Source organism: Gekko japonicus, unplaced genomic scaffold (genome assembly GCF_001447785.1).
Source record: "Gekko japonicus isolate JY-2015 unplaced genomic scaffold, Gekko_japonicus_V1.1 scaffold66, whole genome shotgun sequence".
Classification (NCBI taxonomy): Eukaryota; Metazoa; Chordata; class Lepidosauria; order Squamata; family Gekkonidae; genus Gekko; species Gekko japonicus.
The window spans coordinates 112,732-137,829 of record NW_015163605.1 but is presented as its reverse complement, the minus strand read 5'-3'; the positions used below and the strand labels follow the sequence as shown (position 1 = coordinate 137,829).

Below are 25,098 nucleotides of genomic sequence, written 5' to 3'. Positions count from 1 at the left end.
GTATGATTTTTCTTCCACATCTGATCCCTGTAATACTGTTGGTATGCACAAACATATAAAGATGCTTTTGCAGTGATCCCTTCATTTCATTTATCTTCAGGGCTCTAGTCGGGGGGGAGCTCTCAGGTATGGAGCTCCGGAAGAGAACCTCTAGGGGGCGGGGCGGTCACGTGGTGAAGCCCCGCCCCTTCTTTACCCCGCCCTCTGCTTCGATCCTCATTCCGTTTGGGAATGAGGATGAAGCAGGAGGGTAAGTAGCCGGGCCTTCTGACACACTTCCGGTGATGTCAGGGGGTGTGGCCTTCTGTCACTTCCGGTGATGTCAGGGGGCGTGGCATATGCAAATAAGTTATGCTAATGAGTTATGCTAATGAGCTCCGGCAGCTCTTTTTCTACAACAAGACCCCTGCACCTGACTATAGAGATGTGTAGTGATTTACTGTTCATCCTCTTCTATAAAGCCTAACTGTAGTTAGTTTGACACATTGGGTTAGATGCCATAAATCTGTTCTGCTGGTACTGGACCCTTTTGTAGGTGTACGGAGCTTTTCTACGGCAGAAAAATGGGGTTTTAGCCACAAGAGCTACTCTGAGTTGCGGTGCTATTTTTCGTTTTCAGTCAGTTTTGCTGTGTGCAAAGGTTATGTGATGTAGTCATTACAGTCCAGTTTGGAAGTACAATATGATTTGATAGAAGAAGGTCATTAGTTGTAGAGGAGGGAATTGCCAGAATATATCTTGCAGTGGGTCTTGTGGAAGCAGAAATGTAAGATGGGGCACTGTCAAGTTGACTTACTGTAAGGGCTACTTGCAGTGACTTTCTTGCATGTTGGCTCTACACAGGAGCTCTTGCCCGAGCAGAAATGTCCTGTAGGATCCAATTGATTGATTGTAAACATGTATTATGGGTTGGATCCTACAGATATTGTGTTCATTGGAAGAAGGGCGAGTTTCATCTAACTCAGACTTTGTGAGGTCACCCTAATGGCAGCCCTCCTGATTTGCATGGCTTTTTTCTGTGTGGATACCCTTATCCCTGGCACCTCCTTGATGGGGGAAGGTACACGGGGAGCTGCTAGGAAAGATCTGCTTCCTCCAGTGGAACCTCCAGAAGATTCAGCTTTATGTATTTGTAGTCATTTTTCAGCTGAAGTATTCAGCTGGCTCTCTTTTTGGATATTTCATTTCCTATAGTGATTCTGCAAAGAAGTGAACTCTTGTAGGCAGATGTGTGACCTGAGTTTTGATATGACAGTTAACCATCACAGATTGAATTTGGACAAAAGAAACAGAGTCCTCAGTGGAACAGATGGGAACTCAGATTTTGTGGAGAGATGAGGACCACAAACCGTGCATCCTACAGTTTCCTTTCTGCTTTGCCTTGACTGGGGGAAAAATGTGGTGGCTGTAAAATGACTTTAATTAAACAGCAATTACACAAAAAAGCACATTCCTCAGACTTTGAGATGTGAAAATTAAAGACTGTTTATGCATTTATAAAGAGGCACAGAAACATTAGTGGGTTGATTATGTGAGCTTTTTACACCGGCAAATAACTGTAGGATGAGACATTTAGTATTGCAGCTATGACAAAGTGTCATGCCGTGTACGATCTTGAACCACGTCAGGCAACTGTGCCAGCACAACTGTGTGAGTTAACACTTCTGTACTGGCCAGAGCCACCATTTCAAAGTACCACAGAAAGTGAAATTGGTCTGATATGCCAGGGCTGTCTTTTGGCTAAAAGTCAGTCACAGGAATCTATATATTTTATGAAGCCCATTGTAAAATCATACCTGCGGGACTGTCTCTCCCCATATTTCCAGGGCCCTATCATGCCGGCCACATGACCACGGAAACGTCTTCGGACAGCGCTGGCTCTTCGGCTTTGAAACGGAGATGAGCACCGCAACCCTGGAGTCGGATTCGACTGGCTTTCGAGCAAGGGAACCTTTACCTTTACCTTTTTACTGCTTTAGATAACATTACTTGGGCACGGGAGCATTTTATTCACCTGATATGAGACATGGGTCCTTTCTGTTATTGTTTATTGTGCCATGTGTTGTTTTTTGGTTTTATCGCTTTTACTGTTTTATGGATCTTTTGTTGTAAGTCACCCTGAGCCCACTCTTGAGATAGGGTGGGGTATAAATTAAATTGAATTATCATTATTATTATCCAAACAGTTAAGCAAAATAATAATAGGACAAAGCTTCTCATTGCATCGGATATCATTGTACGAATAGCACACAGTATGTTCTGTCCTGTAACAGACCTGAACATCTCTAGTATCAAGGTGAAAGGTTGTCATCTGCAAACCAGTAATTCTGGTCCAATGAAAGCCTGGCAACGAGCTCTCTCTAAATACATTTGGAATTCAGCCAGACCTAGAATATGTATTAACACCCTGAAAAGACCGACTTACAAAGGAGGCCTGGCTCTCCCAGACCTTGCTTTATATCATGAAGCAGTCACCTTGATGGGCTTGTTGAAACTTTATGACTCTGATCTGATATTAGACTGGAAGACAGTGGAACACCAGTACTTAAATGGAAACCCTTTACAATCAATGCTATGGCAAAAGCCTACTAGTAGACCTAAAGAGCCCTAAGCCCCTTTTTGGCTAATACTTTTAAAGTGTGGGACAGACACAGAGCATTATTAGCTCCATCACCCTCTCCATTGACTTCATTTACTCACCAATCTTGGTTTCCCCTGGCCAGACAGGCAGGAACTTTCAGGGTGTGGCACGCACATCTTATTACGCACTTTGTTGATGTTTTGCAGGGAAATGAGTTAGCCACTGAAGAGATATTGGAACAAAAATACCTCGAGCCTGTTACTTTCTATGTATTCGAATGATACCATATAGTGCAACAAGCAGCATTTCACACTTGCATGTTCTCAGCCTTCTAGGGTTTGTAGTTTTCCCCACAGGTCCATTGCCACTGCATGCCATTCTGAAGCCAGTTGTCTAAAGAGTAAGCAAATCAGTCAATATGTTATTTGCAAATAAACCCAGTCTTTAAAAAAGTCTCACCATTTGGGGTATATAAGTTCATGTACTCAGCATTATTTCATGCATATATATTTTCATTTAGCTGTATAGAAGTCATAAGTCCCCTCCCCCAGGCATCATTTGGCCCCAACCTGGTGGAACAAGCTCCCACCCAAGATCAGGGGCCCGTGGGATTTGTTACAATTCCACAAGGCCTGTAAAACGGAACTGTTCTGCTGGGCTTTCGGTTGAGGTGACGGACATCCAAAATCCACCTCTGAAATCGCTGGCTTCTGGTCAGCCTACACTGAGCATAGCTACCAAGACTTTTGCTGTTGTTTTTATTATTGTTTTAAAATGTTTTAAAATGTTCTTTTTAATTAACTACTTACCTGTTAATGTTTAATAGCTACCAAGACTTTTGCTGTTGTTTGTATTATTGTTTTAAAATGTTCTTTTTAATTAACTACTTACATGTTAATGTTTAATTTTCTAATTTATAGGTTACTATTGTCACAAATTGTGTGACCGTGTAACCCGCCCTGAGCCCATTAGCGAGAAGGGTGGGATAGAAATTAAATAAATTGCCTGCCCTAACCTGGGGGAGAATCCATTTCACTTACTGTGCAGGTGCAAAAGTGATTGCAAGTTGGAAGGGATTGAAACCACCACCACAACTATTGCATAGCTGCAAAGCTGTTCGACATGCTACTCAAGTTAGATGGCAGTGCAGCAAGGGGATCTGAGGCTTAGCTCAGAAATGATTGTGGCTGTCAAAAATTGTATTTTTGCCTGCTGTACATGTTTGCTGCAGAGTTCTCAGCAGCCTTATGTAATGGGATAGATCCAACTATCCTCCAAGGATGAGCCTCCCGCCAACTTAAGTGGCTCTACCAGAACTTTCTTCTGTTTGCTCAAGGGAATGAGAGGATAGAGTTGGATATACCCTATGGCAGGGGTGTCAAACATGTGGCCCAGGGGCCGGCTCCGGCTCCCAGAGGGCTTCTATCAGGCTTGCAGTGGAACTGGCTGTCTTCTGCTTCTTCTTCCAGTTATGCTGCTGCTGCGTCATTGTAGGTCTCCAGCTTACAAATACACACCTGAGCAGCATAATCAAGATTGCAACAGCACAGACATTTTTGCAATAATTCAGAGCAAGGGGTTGTCAGTCTTCAGAGACTGTTAAATAAAATATTGCAAGAGTGCCAATGTTTTAAGCATGTTTTTATTTTAAGTAAAAAAAAACACCTTTGTGTTTGTGTCGGCATAATGAATTTAGTTGAAGAATGATCTTTCCTCTGTGTGTGAAAAAGCATTCAGTAAACATTGAATAATCCAGCTTCAACAGCCAAATCATGTGTGGCATTGTCCAGTAAACCACAGATAATGACTTTTGTATTGCAGAGAGCAGATGACAGGTTAAAACTCTCCTGGGATCAAATTGTTATAAGTCTTAAAATACTACAATGCTACATTTCTACAATGCTACATTGCTGAGCTGGCTTTAATTTGATAGTCATATAAAACAAGTGATAAATGTTCCTGAAGTGATAACAAGTAATTGTACTCTCACGTGAAACAGTGATAAAGATTAGTGAGCACTTGGTGATGTTCTGTTAATTAGCCTACTGGAGTATTAACCCAGAAATTTACTATCATGAGAGAATGCCCTGCTGTGAAATTAAGTGATTTATGAAACGCGGAAGTTGATTGTTTAGAGTAGCCAAAGGGAGTTTGAATCTTTGTTCAAATTATGATCTTGATAAGTGTGCTCAGACTGAAGAAAATGTAATCTATTTACAACTCAGCAGTTAATTTTTTTCTGCTGTTACACTAGACAAAATATTTCGTTAAAATTCAAGTTCACTTCAGGCTATATCAAAAAGGTATCTGGAGAGGCGCAATATACATTATCCTAATAAGAATAATGAAGTTTTTTTAAAAAAACCTCAAAATTGTTAAAATTCTTCATTATACATCTTTTTAAAAGTTGAAGTGTGCTGTTATTATTTGTTGATGGATTTCAGTAGTATTAAAACCTGACATTTCTGAGAAGGAAATACATTTATATCAGTGAATTCAGATTGTCAGTCAATGTTTCCAAAGTACAAATGAGCCTAAGATTGAAAGATTTCCTTGATACATAATGCATTATTCTAATCATAGTCATTCTAATGAGCTCAATTAATGGAAAATCCAGATTTCTCTTTCTCTAACTACTATTGGCATTCAGTTTTATTGGCCATAACAATGTGCTTTTAGAGAACTGCTCCCCTGTGGAGTTTAATCAGTTGTACCCATTACATTGTTTAGTTAAATTGGCTTGTTTGAGATCTAGGGTGGTCTGTTTTTATGGCTATTGTTTTTATGACATGTTAAGATCATTTATCTCTTGTAATATTTTTTATTTTGCCCTGAGATGGATGGTGTAGGCTAGCCTGATCTCGTGCCATTCTGGAAGCCAAGCAGGGTCAGCCCTGGTTAGTCTTTGGATGGGAGACCACCAAGGAAGTCTAGGGCAGAGGTGTCGAACTCATTTGTTATGAGGGCTGGATCTGACATAAATGACACTTTGGTGGGCTGGGCCATGTGTGCCATAAAATGTAATGCCAGGTACTGGAGATATAAACTGTATAAAGGAGAGCAGCTGGTAAGCTCTGAGTTGGTGTATCCTCGCTGCAAGGCCCCATGGGCTGGGAGCGGGTTGCAAAGGAAAACCCATATGGGCGGACTGGAGAGCCAGCGGTGCAGCACTTGGCGGACGCTCCCATGCTGCTTGACTGCAACAGATGAGGTTGTTCCACCATGCTGAGGCCACGATCGGAGTGGCTCCACCCACTCCCCTTGAGCAATCTGGTGTTCCCTCCCTTGCACTAGTTGCTCGTGGGCTGCATAAGAGCCCTGGATGGGCCGGTTCTGGCCCCCAGGCCTTATGTTTTACACCCCTGGTCTAGGGTTTCTGTGCAGAGACAGGCAATGGCAAACCACCTCTGAATCAGTGTTTCCTCTAAGCTGAGTTACTGTGGGCTAGCTCACAGTTTTTTAGCCTCTGGATCACATATTTTTGTCTTAACTCAGGAAGGATGGCTCCAGAGCAAACTAATTTATGCAGTAGCCAAATCACTTGCTCACAACTTTAATGCCAGTAGTTCAGAAAGTAGAATTTTTGCTCCCAGGACTCCACAGCTTAGAGGGAGCATTGTTCTGAATGTCTCTTGCCTTGAGATATCTACAGGGTCGCCATCAGTCGGCTGCTGAGATTTGACAGCACTTTCCACCATCACCAGTATATTTTGTTTGTTCAGAAGTTTGTTCTTAGACTAGTGTGCTCAGGTCACTCTTGCAAAGACTCTAGAAGAAATCTTTTAACATTCTCGCTAATGGGCAGCAGAATGTATAATGGAGTAAATCTTCAATGTTATCTGTTCCACAAACACAGAACTGCAGATATAAAGATGTATTTCAGTGAACTGCCATCTAAAATAGAAGGCATTACTTGAAATGTAATTGACAAGAATTATTTTTCCCCTCAGAGGAAATGTAGTACTATATATTGAATAATCCCCCACTACATCTTGATATTTGAACATGGGGTACCAGAGAGTTATCTCAGCAATGATTATGATAAACCTCATGGAACAAAAATTTCTGTTCAGCCTCCCATAGTATCGTAGACAAAAAACAAAACAGTTTATGAAAAAGTTGAATAAGGATGATGCTATCCTGTTTTATGGAGCTGCGGTGGCTCAAGTGGTTAAGACGCTGAACTGCAGGCTGTGGAAGGTCGGTAGTTCAGCAGTTCGAGACCCGGGTGTGCCGCATGACGGAGTGAGCTCCCGTCTCTAGTTCCAGCTCCTGCCCACCTAGCAGTTCGAAAGCAAGAAATTGCAAGTAGATAAATAGGTACCACTTCGATGGGAAGGTAACAGCGTTCCGTGTGCCTTGGTGTTTAGTCATGCCGGCCACATGACCACGGAAATGCAGTATTAATGGAGCTGCGGTGGCTGAAGTGGTTAAGACGCTGAACTGCAGGCTGTGGAAGGTCAGTAGTTCAGCAGTTCGAGACCCGGGTGCCACAAGACAGAGTGAGCTCTCGTCTCTAGTTCCAGCTCCTGCCAACCTAGCAGTTCGAAAGCAAGAAATTGCAAGTAGATAAATAGGTACCACTTCGGTGGGAAGGTAACAGCGTTCCGTGCACCTTGGTGTTTAGTCATGCCGGCCACATGACCACGGAAACGTCTTCAGACAGCGCTGGCTCTTCGGCTTTGAAACGGAGATGAGCACCGCAACCCTAGAGTCGGATTCGACTGGCTTTCGAGCAAGCGAACCTTTACCTTTAAATAGGTACCACTTCGGTGGGAAGGTAACAGCGTTCCGTGCGCCTTGGTGTTTAGTCATGCCGGCCACATGACCACGGAAATGTCTTCGGACAGCACTGGCTCTTCGGCTTTGAAACAGAGATGAGCACCGCAACCCTAGAGTCGGACTCGACTGGCTTTCGAGCAAGGGAACCTTTACCTTTACTTTAGCCTGTTTTATGCCCTGAGAAGCTGAATACAGAGCTGATCTTCAAAGAAGCATCTTTGTGTAGATCTCTGTACAAAAACAACAGACAAAATAGAAATTATTGGCAGGCAGTGGAGCCCAGAATAGATCGCTGTAATTTCAAAATACATTTTTCAGATCCATGAAAGCCACCCAAATTCAGATTTTCCATATGCTTACATATTTCAATGGGACCTGAGCTGAGGTATAGTAGTTATTAAATGCAGAATAGCAGATTTTAACTCAGCAGAATCCAACTCAGCATGTTCTTTTATAAAAATACTGTTATCAATAGCCCAGATTTCAAAAATATGCCACCATTTATATCTTTATTTATTTAAGAGGCATGTGCATTGTGTTCAAAGAGGCTTAGAATAACTTCAGTAAACAAATAAAAGCAATTAATCTTTTTAATAACAAGAATATCAGTTTAGGCAAATCATAGGAGGCAGGGCAGGAAGGGATGAACCAGTGCTTGGCTCTTGTGACCCTTTCCTATATGTCCAGGGTAATGGCCAACACCAGTTTGGTGTAGTGGTTAAGTGTGTGGACTCTAACCTGGGAGAACCGGGTTTGATTCCCCACTCTTCCACTTGCACCTAGCTGGATGACCTTGGGGAAACCATAGTTCTGGCACAGCTGTTCTTGAAAAAGAGCAGTTTCTGTCAGAGCGCTCTCAGCCCCACCTACCTCACAGGGTGTCTGTTGTGGGGAGGGGAAGGGAAAGGATTTTTTAAGCCACTCTGAGACTCCTTTGGGTAGTGAAGGGCGGGGTATAAATCCAATCACGTCTCTTCTTCTTCTTCTACTTTACAGTCAGGAGGAAATTTTCCTCCAGGACAGATTGGCCCAGGGATCCTGGAGGGCTTTTTATCTGCCTCTGTGCATAGAGCAGGGGTCACAGGGGGAATGAGAGGGGGTAGCTGTGAATTTCCTGCCTTGTGTACGGGGGTTGGACTAGATGACGCGTGGGGTCCCTTCCAGCTCTGTTTTTCAAATTAAAATACCTGCTTAAATATTAAGTAGATACTATGCAGGTAATTTAACTCTATGATTAGTACATCTAATTGGATCTGTGGTTTTTTTTGTAAAATACATATTTGTCTTTCAAAAACAGGTGCAACTATGCTCAAATTCATTCCTGACCGAATTTTCCAGTGACATTTATGTGAGCAGAGCCCTTATCCCTCCCAAATCAGGACTAACCATCCTGATTTTTGCTTTCTGTCCAGTATTAATTCTAGTGTTTCCAAAACCATCACTGGGGGCCAGAAATCTGAATCATATATGCTACAATCAGATCTGGTAAAAATGGACAAAAATGCCTGTGTGGCATTAAAAACAAATGATTGGATCTGAAGGTTTTCTTTTGTTAATGGTAGAACCTTCTTTGAATGTCAGGAGCATTCCACTGGTGAAACACACACTTCCTCCACCTGCGCAAAGCTCCTTGCTCTAGAGGAAGGTTCCTTCTGTTTGAGGAAGATTTATGCGATCTGAGGAGAAGAGTGTCCTGTTAATGGAATGGATCCCATTGATGAACTAAGATGAGACTCCTTTCCTAGCTAATTTTCAAAGTTAAAGCTGTCTTTAGTTGCAGTTGCTGTATGTAAGTGTCATCACATGGGCTTTTGGAAAGCAACCTTTTTCACTTGTAGAAAGGTCTTATGTAACTTTTTCCCCTCTTTATACAGGACTGTAGATTGAAAATGCTCATGCTTAATTTGCCTAGCAACATATTGAAAATCAAGTCAAAGAGTATTGATATTCATGGAATACCATTTTGCGCAGGAATTAATTGTGGAATCACTGAATAGAAGGCAAAAATATCCTCATGTGTCCTCAGAGAAAAGAGGTTGCCCTACAAAATAAATCAGAGTTCCATGCTGTTACAATTGCCTTTCACCAACATACTCAGAATTTTAAGAACATTGCTAGAAAATTAAATAATTAGTACTGGTAGACTGCCCACAGTTTTGTGGGGAGGAGCATAGTGTATGAACTGATGCTCAGGTTATATGTTCTTTCTCCAATTTCAGTGACTGGTGGCAGCTCTAAAAAGTACTACCATAATCACAGAACCCCAACCCGAGTATACCTATGGAGTGCCATTATGAGATCTTTTTAACTGAGGATGGTTAGGAGTCCATTTCTACGAATTAGGCTTTGCTTTCTCAGAAAAGATTTTCTGGCAGGCATTTCTGCTGTATTGATGTATTGTGCATGACTCATCTGTGGAGAGTTTGATTTATGTCCTCACGTACACATCTTTTGTATTCACATCTAATACTTCCTCTGGGTTTTGAACAGGCGGAGATCCTCAGTGTGCTCAGCCACAGAAACATCATTCAGTTTTACGGAGCTGTTATCGAACCCCCCAACTACGGCATAGTTACAGGTGAGTTACAGTTCTTTTTTCCCTTCTTGGTTTGTTTTACATTCAAAGAGATTTGCTTTTTTGAGATATGCCTAGGCATTTCTTTTAGTTGAGAAGAGTCAATGCGCTGCCTGCTGCCGTATGCAACTTTTGTGATCAAAAGACTCCAACAATGTCAAAATCAGCTCAGTGTATTATTTATTTATTTCAATTTACATCCCACCCTTCCCACAAGTGGGCTTAGGGAGTTCACAGCAATAAATGACAATTAATAAATGGAGAAATAAATATCAAATAATAAAAACAGTTAAAAACAATTAAAAGGTAGGCATTACAACAATTACATATTCAGCCGTCCTAATAGCTGGAAACAATTGGGCCCTGGTCGAGCCATAGAGATCTTATTAACAGCAGCATAACATTAAGAGACTGCAGCAGGGAGGCCAATTGATGGACACCCACCACCTCAATCGAAGACCTGGCAGAAAAGCTCCGTTTTGCAGGCCCTGGAAAACTGTAATATCCAGGCGGGGGACAACCAGCAAATGATGATCCGTGGAACACAAGGCTCTCCGGGCATATATGGGGAGAGGTGGTCCCTTAGATATGTTGGTCTCAGTCTGCATAGGGCTTTAAAGGTCATCACCAGCACCTTGAAACAAATCCAGTACTTGATTGGTAGCTAGTGCAATTGACGACACATCAACTGAATACGCACCTGCACAGATGTTGCAGTCAGCAGGCCTGCTGCTGCATTTTGCACCAGCTGGAGTTTCCGGATCAGCCTCAAGGGTAAGCCCGTGTAAAGAAAGTTACAGTAATCAAGCCTGGAAGTGACAATTGCATGGGTCACTGTAGACAAGTCCTGGGGGGAGAGATCAGGAACCAGCTGCCTGATCTGCCAGAGATGATAAAAGGCACACCTGGCAACTGTGGCAACCTGGGCCTCCATGGAGAGTGAGGGATCCAGAGTCACTCCTAGGCTCCTCACCTTCTAGGCTGGCACCAACTGTGCCCCATCCAGGGTAGGGAGCCAGGTTCCTGAGTCTGCCCCCCACCCCAGCTCAGGTACAGGACCTCCGTCTTTGTGGGATTTAATTTCAACAGACTCTGCCGTAGCCACCCAGCCACGGCCTCCAAAGCCCTGTCCAAACTCTCTGGGGCGGAGTCTGGGCAGCCATCCAACAAGTAAATAAATAAATAAAACAGAGCTGGGTGTCGTCAGCATACTGATGGCAACCCAGACCAACCCCCCAGACCAACTGGGCAAGAGGGCATATAGATGTCGAACAGCATTAGCGAGAGGATTGCCCCCTGCGGCACTCCACGTTCTAGTGGGTATCGCGGGGAGACCCTCTTGCTGAGCGCCACTCTCTGTCCCCAACCATGGAGAAAAGAGGAAAACCGCTGTAAAAACACATCACTACTGTTTCTAATATTTAATACTGTCAATAATAGATCTTGTGTAAAAACTTGGGGGGGGCTGGTAACTGGATTTCCATATTTAGAGTCCTAGCATATTGCCTGTATTATCTGAAGGCCATCTTAAGAGCAGCAAGTCAGGTGCTCTTGGAAGCAGAAACTAGGCCCTGGTGTCTTCTGCCTTCTTTCCAACCACTAAACCATCGTACTGGAGCAGGCTGGGATTGAGGGCTTCTATGCTTGTGCTAGTGTTTATGGAGTGGAACACATTAAACTCATGTTCACCTTCAGTGAGTGCTGGAAGTGGTGGTGGTGAAGAGCCCTTGGTGCAGAAGAAGTCGCTGTCAGCGTTACTTGTAAAAATTGCTTTAAGTCAAAGTCATTTCATCAAGGACAGTTTTATGCATGATCCCTCTCTAGAATGATTTCCATGTTGTGATTATATGTGCATATTTTGCAGTGGTCAGCTATCGTCTCTCCATTATTGACACTGTACGCAGAAGAAAAGGTGTTGGGTTCAGCCTCTAGGCTGCTTTCTCTGGGTGCTTCCACATGCCCCTAGACTGCTTCCCCATCCATCTGCCTCAGAATAATGGAAGAGAGGTTTTTGCTGCACCTTCTTTCTTGTCCTCTCCTTGACTCCTGTTGTCCTACCTGGATAGACAGTTGAATCACTTGTCCTTGACCTACCTTTTTATACCATATATGGTGAGCTGTGGAATGGTATAGTATAGTGAGACCTCATCAGATCTTGGAAGCTAAGCAGGGTCAGTACTTGGATGGGAGACCACCAAGGAAGACCATACAGGGGAATGCGGTGATAAACCACCTCTGCTTAGTCACTTGTCTGGAAAACCCTATAGGGTCACCATAAGTCTGCTGTGACTTGACAGCACTTTACACACGTGCATGATGACCTGCGTATGCTTCCTGAAGATTTCTACTTTCTTGCAAAATCAGAATCTCTTGTGAGACATCAGCGTCCAAAGTATCCATTACAACTGCAGTTGAAGCAGGCATCAGGTAGCTCTAACCACATGTTCTTGCCAGTACTCAACACTGGCTCTGCCTGCCTGGTGGTGTGATTCTGATGGGTAGTGATTGTAGAAAGAACCAAGCAAGCATAGAAGAATGGCCATGCCCAGACTAAGTTTGTTGAAAGAGATCAAATCTGTTACGTTTCTTAGGAGATGAAGTACACTGATTAATCATCTTGTTTGTGAAGTAAATGAAGTAAAAAAGAATCCTTTTTCATAGTCTTTAAATGGTTACTTACTTGAGCTGTGTTCAAGCCTTTCTTTCCAATTATGATCCAAAGAATTGCACAAGCAGTACTTGGATAAAGAGTATCTTAAGCTGAAGCACATGATGTGTACAAAACAAGACTCATTTAGAAAAGGAAAGCAGTGGAAACATAAAACTTTAAAAATGGGACAGGTAACTCAAACTGCAGAAGGCCAAAATATGCATGACAAAATGTTTGCAGACTTTGATACGGTAATACCATTTGCTGGAATAATAATTGCATTCATTTATCATATGCAGTGTATTCTATGAAGCTGTGAATGTAGTAATTCTCTTGATTGAATTGTATAGACTTTGACATCCTTCTTTGGAAACAGAAGCTTACAGTTACATGCACTGCTAAAACATTAATGTTTTGTTCGTGTTCCATAGCATGATAGAATAATAAGAATTCCTTGTTTGAAGCAGGAATAGTTTTAGTATGCCAGGGTTTTAATAGTTCTCCCACTCTGTAGAGCTTGATCAGAACTAGCCAGACTTAACGCTTGGAGGTGAGGAGGCTGTAGTATACTGTATATCTTGCAGGTTGAATGCATACTGGCAGGCTTTGCTGCAAGACGACTGTAGAGCTGGTGTATTTATTGGTTAATCTCACAAAGTATTCTGGAACAAAATGTAGGGTATACTCATGGTTCAAACAAGGAGTTGACCAATCATGTTACCCTTGTGAATAGAAATACCTTTCAAACACATCAAAAAATCCAGAGATCATCTTTTATTAGTAAATGTTCATTAGTGCTACAAGGTTGTCTGGAGCAGAGGAGAATGGCTGTATTTAAGATGAAATTTCTTTCAGTGACAACCATCTTAGTATAGGCGTAGCTGAGTTGGCATCTTTGGGTGATCTCTCTAGAATGCCTCGAGAGTTCTGCTTGTGCAGAATTTTGAGATCTTTTAAGCTTGCCTGAGCAGATCTCTCCAAATTAATTTTCACGTTCTAGATCAATTAGATTTGACAGCGAATATTTTTGCTTTCTGAGCATGGAGAGAATTCTTTACTGTAGACATTTAGTTATCTTACAGAATTTCTATCCAAACTTTCTGTCCTCACAAGGACCTCCAAGACAGCTAATAAATTAAAGCGTACATATTAAAATGGCATTTTAAAGCCATTAAAACCAACCACCCAAACCCCAATACACAATTAAAACAATTAAAACCAGAGCTAAAATCCCTACCAAAACATAAAAACAACAATTAAAACTTTGGTTGGGAACTATTGGCCTTTAGTTGAATAATAATTGTCTATATATGTGAGGGGGTTTGCAACTTCTTCATAATCTCAGTGCTCCCTTGTTATAGGGATGGTGTTACTGGGTAGTACTTAGTTTAGGGAGCTATCCTAAGCAGATCTATTCAGTGGGGTTTACTCCTAAGAAGTGTTCTTAGGGATCGAACCATTGGAGGTAGTTTAGGTGGAGCAAATTGTGGAAGATTAGCCTGCCATAATGTGGTTTGCCAGCATGGTGCAGATGGGAAAGGTATCCTGATATGAGAGCATGGAAGGCTGGAACGTAGCCAGTCTTGTCATGTTGTGGACTACAGTGAAAGAAACTTAAAATTATTTAAAGGAGTCCTAGAAATTGCTGTACATGGAATACGCTCACCAAGCAAAATATTTTCTTGATCCCAGGCCATTTATATCCCACTGTCAGCAAAAGATTTGTGTAGAAATCTCATTGCTCCTATACATTGGTAAATGTATTGGTTAGGTGGCTTCATTGGAAATTCCTGCAGATTTCAGAGTGGAGCCTGGGGAGGGTGGGATTGCACTGTAGCAGAGTATAATGCCATAAAATCCACGGTCTGAAGTAGCCATTTTTTTTCAGGGGAAAGTATTTATATTGTGTGAAGATTAGTTGTAATTCTAGGAGCTCTCCAGGCCCATGTGAAGATCAGTTGTAATTCTAGGAGCTCTCTAGGCCCCAGCTGAAGGTTGGCGATCCTTGGTGGCAGGGTTTTTTTGTTTTGGTTTTTTTTGCTGACCAGTTCTCTTTGTAATTGATTTCTTTCTCGTTCACTTTTTAATATCTCTACTTTAAAAAAAAAGTTGTATATTTGAATGTATGCCTTGGGTGATTGATACATTGCTTAAATAGGTTTCCTGAAGGCAGAACCAAAATTCATATTGCTTAAACACTCTAAATAATGCGGTTCCACCGTGTCAAATGCCTTCTCCATGTCAACTGACAAAATAAAAGACCGAGTTGGCATGTTTTTTTTTTTTTGCAAAATTGGATAATGTCTATGATTTTTCTAGTATTATCCGAAATATCCCGTCCAGGGATGAACCCTGTTTGGTGAGGGGAGATATACATTCCAATCAGCTTATTGAGCCTGGCAGCTAATGTTGCAGTAAAGATTTTATAATCAGTACTCTGGTAATGATGATCTCTATCTTTTTTGGGAATGGCTATGATTTTGGTAAGACTCCCAAGTAGGGGGCATTATGCCAGCTTGTAGGATATCATTGCATGTTTCAGCAAGTTGGGTGGATATGAGATGATTATATTTCTTACAAAATTCAGCTATGGAAGTTTCAAAAATTCAGAAGCAACTTCTATATGTAAAACAAAAATATTGGCTTGTAGGTCCAAGAACTCTCAGACTGCTAGCATGGAAACTGCAGCAAAAAAAGGCAGATAATATTCGGCTTGCAATTCAGGATAAAAGTGGCCTATTAAGATATGCTGCTAAAGATATCAAATAAGCTTTTTTAAACTACTATAAAACACTATATGCTTCAACAAATCCTGCAAGTATAAAGATTAAAGAGTTTTTTCACAACACCCCTTGCAAAAAGTCCCGTCCCAACAACACACAAATTGGCTTGAAGAACCAATCACGGCTCTAGAAATCCAATCCACCATTAAATCACTCAAAAATAATAAATCTCCGGGCACAGACGGCTTTACGGCTGAATTTTTTAAAAGTTGTATATGATATCATGTGGTCCTTTAGTTAAAATTAATGCTTGAGAAATTAAATGGAACTCTGTGTTTTACAGTGTGCTATTTGGATTTATTTTATTCTAATTTAATTTCTGTTGATTTGGAAGGTAGGATTGGAAATCATTGTTGGGGCAACCTTCCTCCAGTTTTAGAAGCAGCCGTGTTAAATTTTCTTTGGTGGTTGTTAGCTTATTTTGGATTGTGAACACCTCTGAGTGATATTTCATAGAAGAATGTAAACCTAATAAGAAACCTATTTTATTTTTTTATTTATTTAACAGAATATGCTTCTGCTGGGTCACTGTATGACTACATAAATAGCAACAGAAGTGAAGATATGGATATGGATCATATAATGACCTGGGCAATGGATATAGCTAAAGGTAAGAGAGATCAATTTATAGCACTAGGTAGATTTTGATGATAGGTAGTTTATAAAGGGGCTGATTCTACTTGCGTTCAATCCAGAAGGCATTCTGTTTTTCACACTTAGCCTTAGTGTCTGGTAGTTTGGTTGCCTTCCATGAATGCTCAGATATGGAAGGCCAGGTGAAGTCAGATACAGAAGGTTCTGTAGAAGATACATGTTATTACTGTATTAAAGATTTAGCACTTATAATAACTAATTTCTTAGCTTTTCCTCCCTAAATGTCCATCATCTTCTATCTAGATTTAAACTAGCTAAAAATATAGACTTCTTAAGGTTGTTCTGACCATCGTAAAACACAAAAACAGGATTAATAGTTTCCGATCAATTACTTCTTGGAAGACAGTTGAAACCATGGGTTGGAGGAAGAGGGGTGATATTTGCAGATTCCTCTGTCCCAGGGCAGCCTTCCAATTCCTTCCTCATGTTGCTCCTGGGGGAGCCCCATTTTGGTGGGCTGTAGCAGGGTGGGGAAGGCAGGGAAGTCCTTTCATGCACGAGCGCTTGAATGACACAATAGTCAAAATGGGCCAATAGGAGGGAAGGTCCAAATTGGCTATTTAAGGAGCCATTGCACCCCCTCCAGCCTCTTTGTTGTTTTGTTTTAGATTTTTTTTTTGCTATTGGGGATTTTGTAACCACATTTGGAGGCTCCTGAAGTGCCTTGTAATGTCTTTTCCTATGCTCTGTATTACTGTTCCATTGTACACTATGACAAACTTTGATTCCTTGCAAGCACAGGCTCTCTGTATATGGAAATGACTTGTCCATTTATGTGAATAAGGAACCTCTAGTTGTGTGCATATTTATTTATTTATTTATTTAGAATATTTCTATGCCACCTCTTTAGAGTCCTGCTCAAGGCAGCTTCTGATTAAAACCCACAATACTAAAACACATGCCATATATGGGGTAAAGGGATGTAAGTGGTAGAAATTAAACACATGAAACTGCCTTATACTGAATCAGACCACTGGTCCATTAAGATCAGTATTTTCTACTCAGACTGTCAGTGGCTCTCCATGGTATCAGGTATCTTTCACATCACCTAGTCACTGGTCCTTTTAACTGGAGATGCCAGGAAGTAAACCTGGAACCTCCTGCAAGCCAAGCAGAGGCTCTTCCACTGAGCCGTGGACCCTTCCAAGTCCCAGTAATTTTGTGTGTGTGCAGAAGTGAACCTATGCAATTTTATATTTGTGGCTAATGCAGTATTAATGGAGCTGCGGTGGCTCAAGTGGTTAAGACGCTGAACTCAGCGTTCCGTGCGCCTTGGTGTTTAGTCATGCCGGCCACATGACCACGGAAACGTCTTCGGACAGCACTGGCTCTTCGGCTTTGAAACGGAGATGAGCACCGCAACCGTAGAGTCGGATTCGACTGGCTTTCGAGCAAGGGAACCTTTACCTTTACCTTTAATGCAGTATTATTTTAAAATCAATTTATTCCTACATTGACAATGAAACCCGTTGCTATGGACCCTCAGGAGCTTGTCTTGGTGGTTTTGGGGTATGTTTCAAATCACCATATAGATTTTTAAATGACATTTCTGACTAGAGTCCATTTACCTTCCAACCAGGTGTCTCAAGAAGTAATAAAAATGATAGAGACAAGTGTTTTTTAAAGCTCTCTCTTACATGATAGCATGCAAAGCATCTTCTTTGTAAACGTTTCAATGCCAGTGAAAAACAAAAGAAACGCTAAGACATTTGAGAAACTTGCATTTCTTGTCTACCAAGAAAGCCTATCCTAGTTCCAGTTATGGCACACCAAATAATAATCTGTTTACAATGTGAAATACATGGATATAAGCCAACTGTTTCCTTTTGAAATCAGTGGGAATGAATTCATCCCAAGCTTGCGTCAATTGTGTACTGAATTGTTTAATCTTCCCCTGACAATAATTTCTCTGTTTTGATCATATCTAAGCTTTGCCTGTGTCTATGTTTATTTGTATCAGGAAGTGCGAAAAAAACCAAAAACCATGTAATGTATATTAAATGTATGTAAAGGCTTCTGTCTCTGAATTTTCATTGAGCTGTACATTGTGGGCCTGTTTACCCATTAATTTCTGTAGGTAAATATTTTTCTCATATGAGGCTTGAGAATGAATGTACCTGTCTTTCACTGCAAAGGAAAAGAAACAAAGAACAGATCTGTAGTGTGTGTATTTAAATATACCATCTCCCTAACCACCCAGTTGAAAGCCCGTATTCCTTCTGGAGGAATGGATTTGTACGACTGGCAAACAAATGTAGTACAGCCTGGATCCTTTGTTACTTTTCCCTTTATGTAGCCGAACATGGTCTGTATATGCCCAAGACTCGTACAAGGTTGAGATTTCTCCCTGAAAACTAGTGAACATGAACAGCTTCATGTTTACTAGTATAGAACAGTCAGCCTGGACACGAAGATTTTGGTTTGTGCACAGGAGATTTCTATTCAAGGCACACAGTATGGCACTGATTATGTAATAGATAATAATACAATAATATTATAATATATAGTAATTGTAATAAGTGCTCATAGTATAATAAAATGATTTTTTCCCCTCATGTCCTTTTTAGGAATGCATTATTTGCATATGGAGGCTCCGGTCAAAGTAATACACAGAGATCTGAAGTCCCGAAATGGTAATACAGCCAAGAATGTACATGTTTTGCTTTGTTCCATTGGGGTTTTAATGTTAGTACTAGGAAGGAGAATACAACTCAAGCAGTGGCTAAAATGTTTATAAGTGCTATTCAGACAGACAGCCCTGCAAAATAACGATTTAATTTACTTTTTACCCTATTTGTCCTCCAAGAAAACTTACTTGGGTCCTTTTCCTTCCAATTTACCTTTGTGTAATATTGCTCTGAGAAACATTTGGTTGTTTGTCTTGTAAGTCCCTCCAGCTTATGGCAAAAAAATCAAAATACGATTCTTTGGAAGTTGCATCACTCATTCCCTCTGAATTAGCTCTATAGTTTCTGCGTATCTTGAACGTTTTTCTTGAACTCTCACATTATTTTGTTGTGGTGGTTTTCTTCAGCATGAAGGTGGTGAGCAGTGTGATACTTACTTGCAGATAAATCGCAGTCAGAATTTATGCAGAGGGTAGATTCGAGTCCAGCAGCACCTCAGAAACCACAAGATTTTCAGGGTATGAGCTTTTGAGAGTCAAAGCTCCCTTCGCTGAAATTTCTTCAGTTTCTGATTGTGAAAGGCCCAGACAATTTCATTATGCATCCTGAATCTGCAGACAGAAGCATTCTGATCAGCTGGAGAAAGGGTTATAAGAATTTCCTCCATTAAGTTTAATTAGTGGCCTACTAATTACATAGGGTAGAGAACAAGATAATCTGTTGGCACCTTCTGTGATCCGCTGCTTTTCGCATTTATGCTACTGGAAGCGGCAAGGGATTTGCAGCGTCATGTCAATGAATGTTGCGCTGCTGTTTCCTTGACATAGTAGCAGACCCATTCTGCTGCACGATTAGCTAAAAGTTCAGCAAAGAACTCCGGTTATTTCTTATGTTTTGTGCTCCAGATGTGGAGTAGCTCAACCGAGGTCTGCAGTTTTCCAGCTGTTCATAGTTGGTGGTAATTACAACTCATGTTACTTTGTGACTGTTTGGCAGAAGGGAATTACTTTATGCCAGCTTGTCAAATGGGATTAGTACTGTAGGGTATGCCCAAAGTCGACGTGCCAAATGGGAAAAAAAGAGATATTTTTTCATAATGGTGACATTGCTGATTGTTGCTGTTGTTATAACTTAGTATTTTCATGTGCTTCATTTTTTTTGGGTGATGTTTATAGTCAGGGAAGTCCACAATCAGTTTCCCACTCTTCCCAACCCATATGTAAAATACATCTTATATTTGGTGACTTAAAATGTGGTCCTAAGAACAGTTTCCCGGGAGTAAGCCCCACTGAATAGACCTGAGTAGGGTTCTGAATAGACCTGCTTAAGATTGCTCTCAAAGTCAAAAGACAATGTTGGCAGCTAGGTGTGCAGTTGACTTGCCAAGCATCAGATGGATTCAATAACTGTTACGACCACTGTTTTTAGACGTTTACTGGTGAGGATTCTAGAATTTTGACCAGTGATCTCAAAATTGTTTGCTGATGTAAGAACAGAATAATTGTAGGATCATTCCAACAGCAAGCAACTGGGAAGCTTTTTAAAAATATATTTTTTCATATAACATTTGTCTTTAAGAAAACCTGTAGAATTGGAAATAAATGCAGACATTGACATGGACAAAATAACGAGAGCAAAATAAATATTCATTACGCTAAAACTGACACCAAAGCAAAATAGATATTAGTTTCTACAACATCAGTGTCAAAGGTATAAATTAAAGTAAATTATAGACCAAGAACGAATGATTAAGTTGCTAGCGCTGCAAGCACATTAGGTAACAAGGCAAAATCAGAACATGAACACAACAGCAATTCAGCTGTTGCTTGTCTCTAGCATCTGTGCAGAGGTATACTGGTCATGTATAGTGATGTTACACTGAACTGTCATGGCTAACATGGACTGTGTTCACCATTATCCCATCTGAAAGCCATCTAAGCGACTAATTATCATTCTATATCGCAGCTATGTATTTCATAATTTAATTAAACTTTGTATAAAGAATGACTTATATTTTCTGTCTCTTACAGTCTATCAACTGGGGAACCTCTAATTCTAATATTTTGAGAGAGGAAGAATAATTTCTTATAGCCCTCTTTCTAGTAATATCCATAATTTTATAAATCTCTTAACATTCTTAATTATCTTTTCCCTAACCTAAAAATGCCCCAAATGTCTTTCCTGTTAAGGAAGATGCTCCATCCCTTGATCGTTTTAGTTACCCTCTTCTGCACCTTTTCCAGTTCTGCAGTATCCTGTTTCAGTATTCCAGATGTGACTAATTACAGATTTGTACAGGAGCATTACAGTTCTTGGCAGGTTTATTTTCGTTATCTTTCCCAGTTATTCCAAAAACTAATTTTCCTTTTCCTCTTTCATAACACACTGAGCAGACTTTCCCAGCAAGCTTTCCATCATGATCTCAAAATCTTTCTATGGTAGTCACAGCCAGTTCAGTGTGAACAAGGTTACAGTTGGTTCAATTTAGTGTCAGCCATTCCAGTCTGAGAAGTGATTTGAACTGTGCTTGAAAGTATATCCAAGTCTACTGTCCAGGAATTATTTATTTAAGGGATGTAAATTGTTAATACTTGTAATGCCATTTTCTGTTGTTTCTTTATTTCCAGTGGTTATTGCTGGAGATGGAGTATTAAAGGTAGGAACATTTCAGTCATTTATAATGGATATTTACTGTTGAACCTTTTGTGTTATTTTACTCACTTGTGTACTGCTTTGTCTAGATCTGTGACTTTGGTGCCTCAAGGTTCCACTCCCATACGACACATATGTCTCTAGTTGGTACCTTTCCTTGGATGGCCCCAGAAGTTATCCAGAGTCTTCCAGTGTCAGAAACATGTGACACCTATTCATATGGTGTGGTGAGTAGTTTGTTTCTCTACATGCTGTAAGCTGCCAAATATATTTAACGAAATAAGTTAGGCTGCAGTCACACACAGTAAATAATCCACTTTCAATCCACTTTCAAACTGGATTTTTACTTTGTGAAATGGCAAAATTCAGTTGGAAAGTGCATTGAAAGTGGATTACTTAGTTTGTGTGACCGCAGCCTTAGGTAGGCACAGGCCCAGTTAGACATCAAGCACAAAGACAAGGACAAAGATCTTAGCTATTTTTCCTTGTAGATGAGGTTCATAAAACTACCAGCAGTTGCTCAATATTTAGCTGCATTGATTGCCTGTAAGAGGACTGGCGCTCAATCTGTTCAAGACCTTTGAGTCAAGAAGAACAGTAAGATAAGAAGAAAAGAAGATCTTAGATATTCTTCCAGGTCTATGAAGCATTCAGTATGTACTACACAAAGTGTATGCCTGTCATATAAACATCTGTATGGAGTCCTTTAGTGCTGAGTAAACTGCTAGTATCCTCTGTATTTCTGTGTTACATGCATTCTTTCTCTCTCACAGGCGGGATGGGCAGGATATAAATGCAAATAATAAATAAATAAATAAATATTTATATTGCATTATCATTTCCCCCCTTTTCCAAATGGCCAGTGTGGTGCCAGTTGTGTTTTTTTCAGTGAACCTATTTGGACATTTCTCTGCACTCTTCTCCATACTTCCAAGTTCAATATCTAGGGGAAAGAGGTATCTAATAGATGATGATGATTGTTGTTGTTGTTGTTGTTGCTGCTGCTGTTGTTATTGTTTTTGCTGTTGTTGTTGTTGTTATTTACAAAATTTTTATCCTGCCTTTCTGCCCTTACAAGGGCCACCAAGTTGGCCAACAATTTAAAACATACAGGATAAAATCACATTGTAGAACCATTAACATCAGCCCCCCCAATGTACATCATTAAAACAATTTAAAAACTGAGTTAAAATACATACAAAACATGAAAACAGCAATTCAACTATTGGCTAGGAAAAAGGGATCATTGAGGGAACACCAACTGTAACAAAAAAGAAGTCTTCACCTGTTGGACCAAATGAAACAAAAAAAGTCTTCACCTGTTGACAGAAAACTGCAGCAGAAGAGGACAGATGAATCTCCCTGGGGAGAGAGCTTTGGTGCCATGACCAAGAAGGCCCTCTCCCAGGTTGCCACCCACCTAATCTCTGAAGGTGGGGCTCCCAAAGCTGGGCCTCTGAAGATGCTTTGGAGATTAGACATTCCCTTCTGTTTGCATAAAGGGGAATGGTGATGTTTTGGTGCATAAACATTAGAACCTGAAGTCCACAATCATCACGTTTTAGCATGGTGGCATAACGGGGAGTACCATTCACACAGGCTGATAGATGCACCCTTAGGCCATGATGGTTCACAGCGCAGACACTTCTTAATTCTTTCTCATCCTCAGTCACACACACACACAAACAATTCCTTTAATGGCATTTCACAAAAGTAGAAACATAGTATCTGAGAAATAAACATTCAGATTCTGCATAAAATAGAATTCCGTTTAAAAATTGCTACGTATATCATCCTCAGTCGTAAAGTGTGAGTTCTAAAGTTAACCTTGTTCTCTCTAGTAGTGTAGATTTCATCTCACCAAGAAGACATTCAAGCACAAAAAATATGTTTCTCACTTAAAAATGATGATCTTTACCACACTTTGTGTCTGAGAGCTGAGAGCCAGCGTGGTTTAGTGGTTAAGAGCGGTGGACTTTAATTTAGAGAACCACATTTGATTTCCCATTCTTCCACATTGAACCTGCTGGGTGGCCTTGGGCCAGTCACAGTTTCTCAGAAATCTTTCAGCTCCATCTACTTCACAAGGAACCTGTTGTGGGGAGAGAAAGGGAGATTGTAAGCTGCTTTGAGACTCCTTTGAGAAAGGGAAGGAGATTGTAAACTGGTTTGAGACTACTCACAAGGAGCCTGTTGTGGGGAGAGAAAAGGAATGAGATTGTAAATTGCTTTGAGAAAAGCTTGGTATAAAAACCAATTTTCTTCTGGTATAAATAGGCTGAACTGCTACATCACCATGACGAGTAATTAAAAAGAGGAGGTTCATTTCTCTTTCTCAACATGATTTTCTCCACTTTAAACTGTGCAAAGAGTTAGGAAAAAGTTCTGTGAAAGTATGACATATATTCAAAAAAGTTTGCCATGTAGGCTATATATTCACTAGCAACCTCAATATTAGTGACAACATAACCTTGAGTAAGTGAAAATTCAGGACATCGATGCATAAGTTAGGTATTTGTGGTTCAATAATTATATCCTTGTGTGTGTTTGAACTCCTGGGTCATTGTTCCAGTTAAGTGCATTGGCTCAGGTTCTCTAACCACTGGCTTCAGTGAAGATTTCAGTTTAGCACACCTTCAAATTCTCCTAATGCAACAATGCCAGCAATTAGTATGCTTTAGAGATAAAGAATAAAATCACTGAAAACGTGAGACTTAATTTTCTTCTTTTAAAACAATCTCATCTATAAATACAGGTTTTTGAACAGCCTAGTATCACAATCTAGAGCACTTACAAGTGGCTTTTGTGCTAGACAGACATCTGCTTTTCATCCGTTGAAGTGCAGCTGAAATTCTGATAACAAAGAGCAGAATCCTTTTCAAATGTAAACGAGTAAGATGTTGAGAAATGGCATTCTGTTGGCAGAATCCATGGCCTTTCTTTTCCCAGGTTTTCTGTGCCAGAATGGCTTGTATTCATTGACTATTACATTGTTTTCTGTCTTCTGTTTACTGTGTAAAGGGGAAAGTGCATTTTCCCACCATAGTACAATATATGGCTGTCGACCCAAAGGTCCAAGTTTTTCCTTGGTCAAGCACAAGTTGCCTCTTCTGAACAGGTCAGATGAAAATGAGGAGGGATGGCAAATATTTTATACTCCTTTGTTCATCTTCATTCTCTTACTTTCCCGTTTGTTTCCTCTTCCTTTGTCAATTTGAGATTCAGCAAATACTTTTAAGAGGGTGAGATGCTTAAGACTGCAGATCAAATGTACCATTCCTTGAGAGTAGGTCCCATTGAAACCAGTTGGGTTATGGCTGAGTATAAAAATGGACAGGAAGGTTTAGTTGTAAGTGGTTTCCACTGAAATGACTGAAACAGACCTGTGTTAAATGAGTTTAAAATCAGAGTTTAAACTCTTTACTAAAGAGTTGGCTGACTTCTCCAGCTAACAGCTCAGATCTCAGGATTCTTATGATCCACTCCATAATTCCTAATCTAAAATGTTGGTGCTCCAAACAGATCTAACCAATATTTCTCTATAGTTAGGCATATTCAGCATAAGGTAGAAAATAGTATGTACTCTTATATATGATAGGAAGGTGCTTATAGGATAATGGTAATGCTGAATAGTTAGAGTTGAGCTCATAAAAAGATTCAGTTTAAATAATAGTTCATCAGAATTCATTTTACCAATTCATTTTTATGTGTGTATTAATTGTAGGAGGGGTTTGCATTAAATGTCATTTTGGTAGTAAATTCTGTTAAGCTGCATTGTTACACTGAGGATACAT

At 40.5% G+C, this 25,098-nt stretch overlaps 1 protein-coding gene across 2 annotated transcripts in view; it reads left to right on the top strand.

Annotated features, from left to right (window-relative positions):
* Positions 1-25,098, top strand: part of LOC107107052 (mitogen-activated protein kinase kinase kinase MLT) — a 123,563-nt gene that overhangs the window by 21,268 nt on the left and 77,197 nt on the right. For both annotated transcript variants that reach the window (XM_015407269.1, XM_015407271.1), the window contains exons 3-7: positions 9,854-9,941; positions 15,880-15,981; positions 18,593-18,658; positions 21,280-21,308; positions 21,394-21,531. In XM_015407269.1, coding sequence (XP_015262755.1) covers positions 9,854-9,941; positions 15,880-15,981; positions 18,593-18,658; positions 21,280-21,308; positions 21,394-21,531 — 423 coding nt within the window. The remainder of the gene's footprint in view (positions 1-9,853; positions 9,942-15,879; positions 15,982-18,592; positions 18,659-21,279; positions 21,309-21,393; positions 21,532-25,098) is intronic.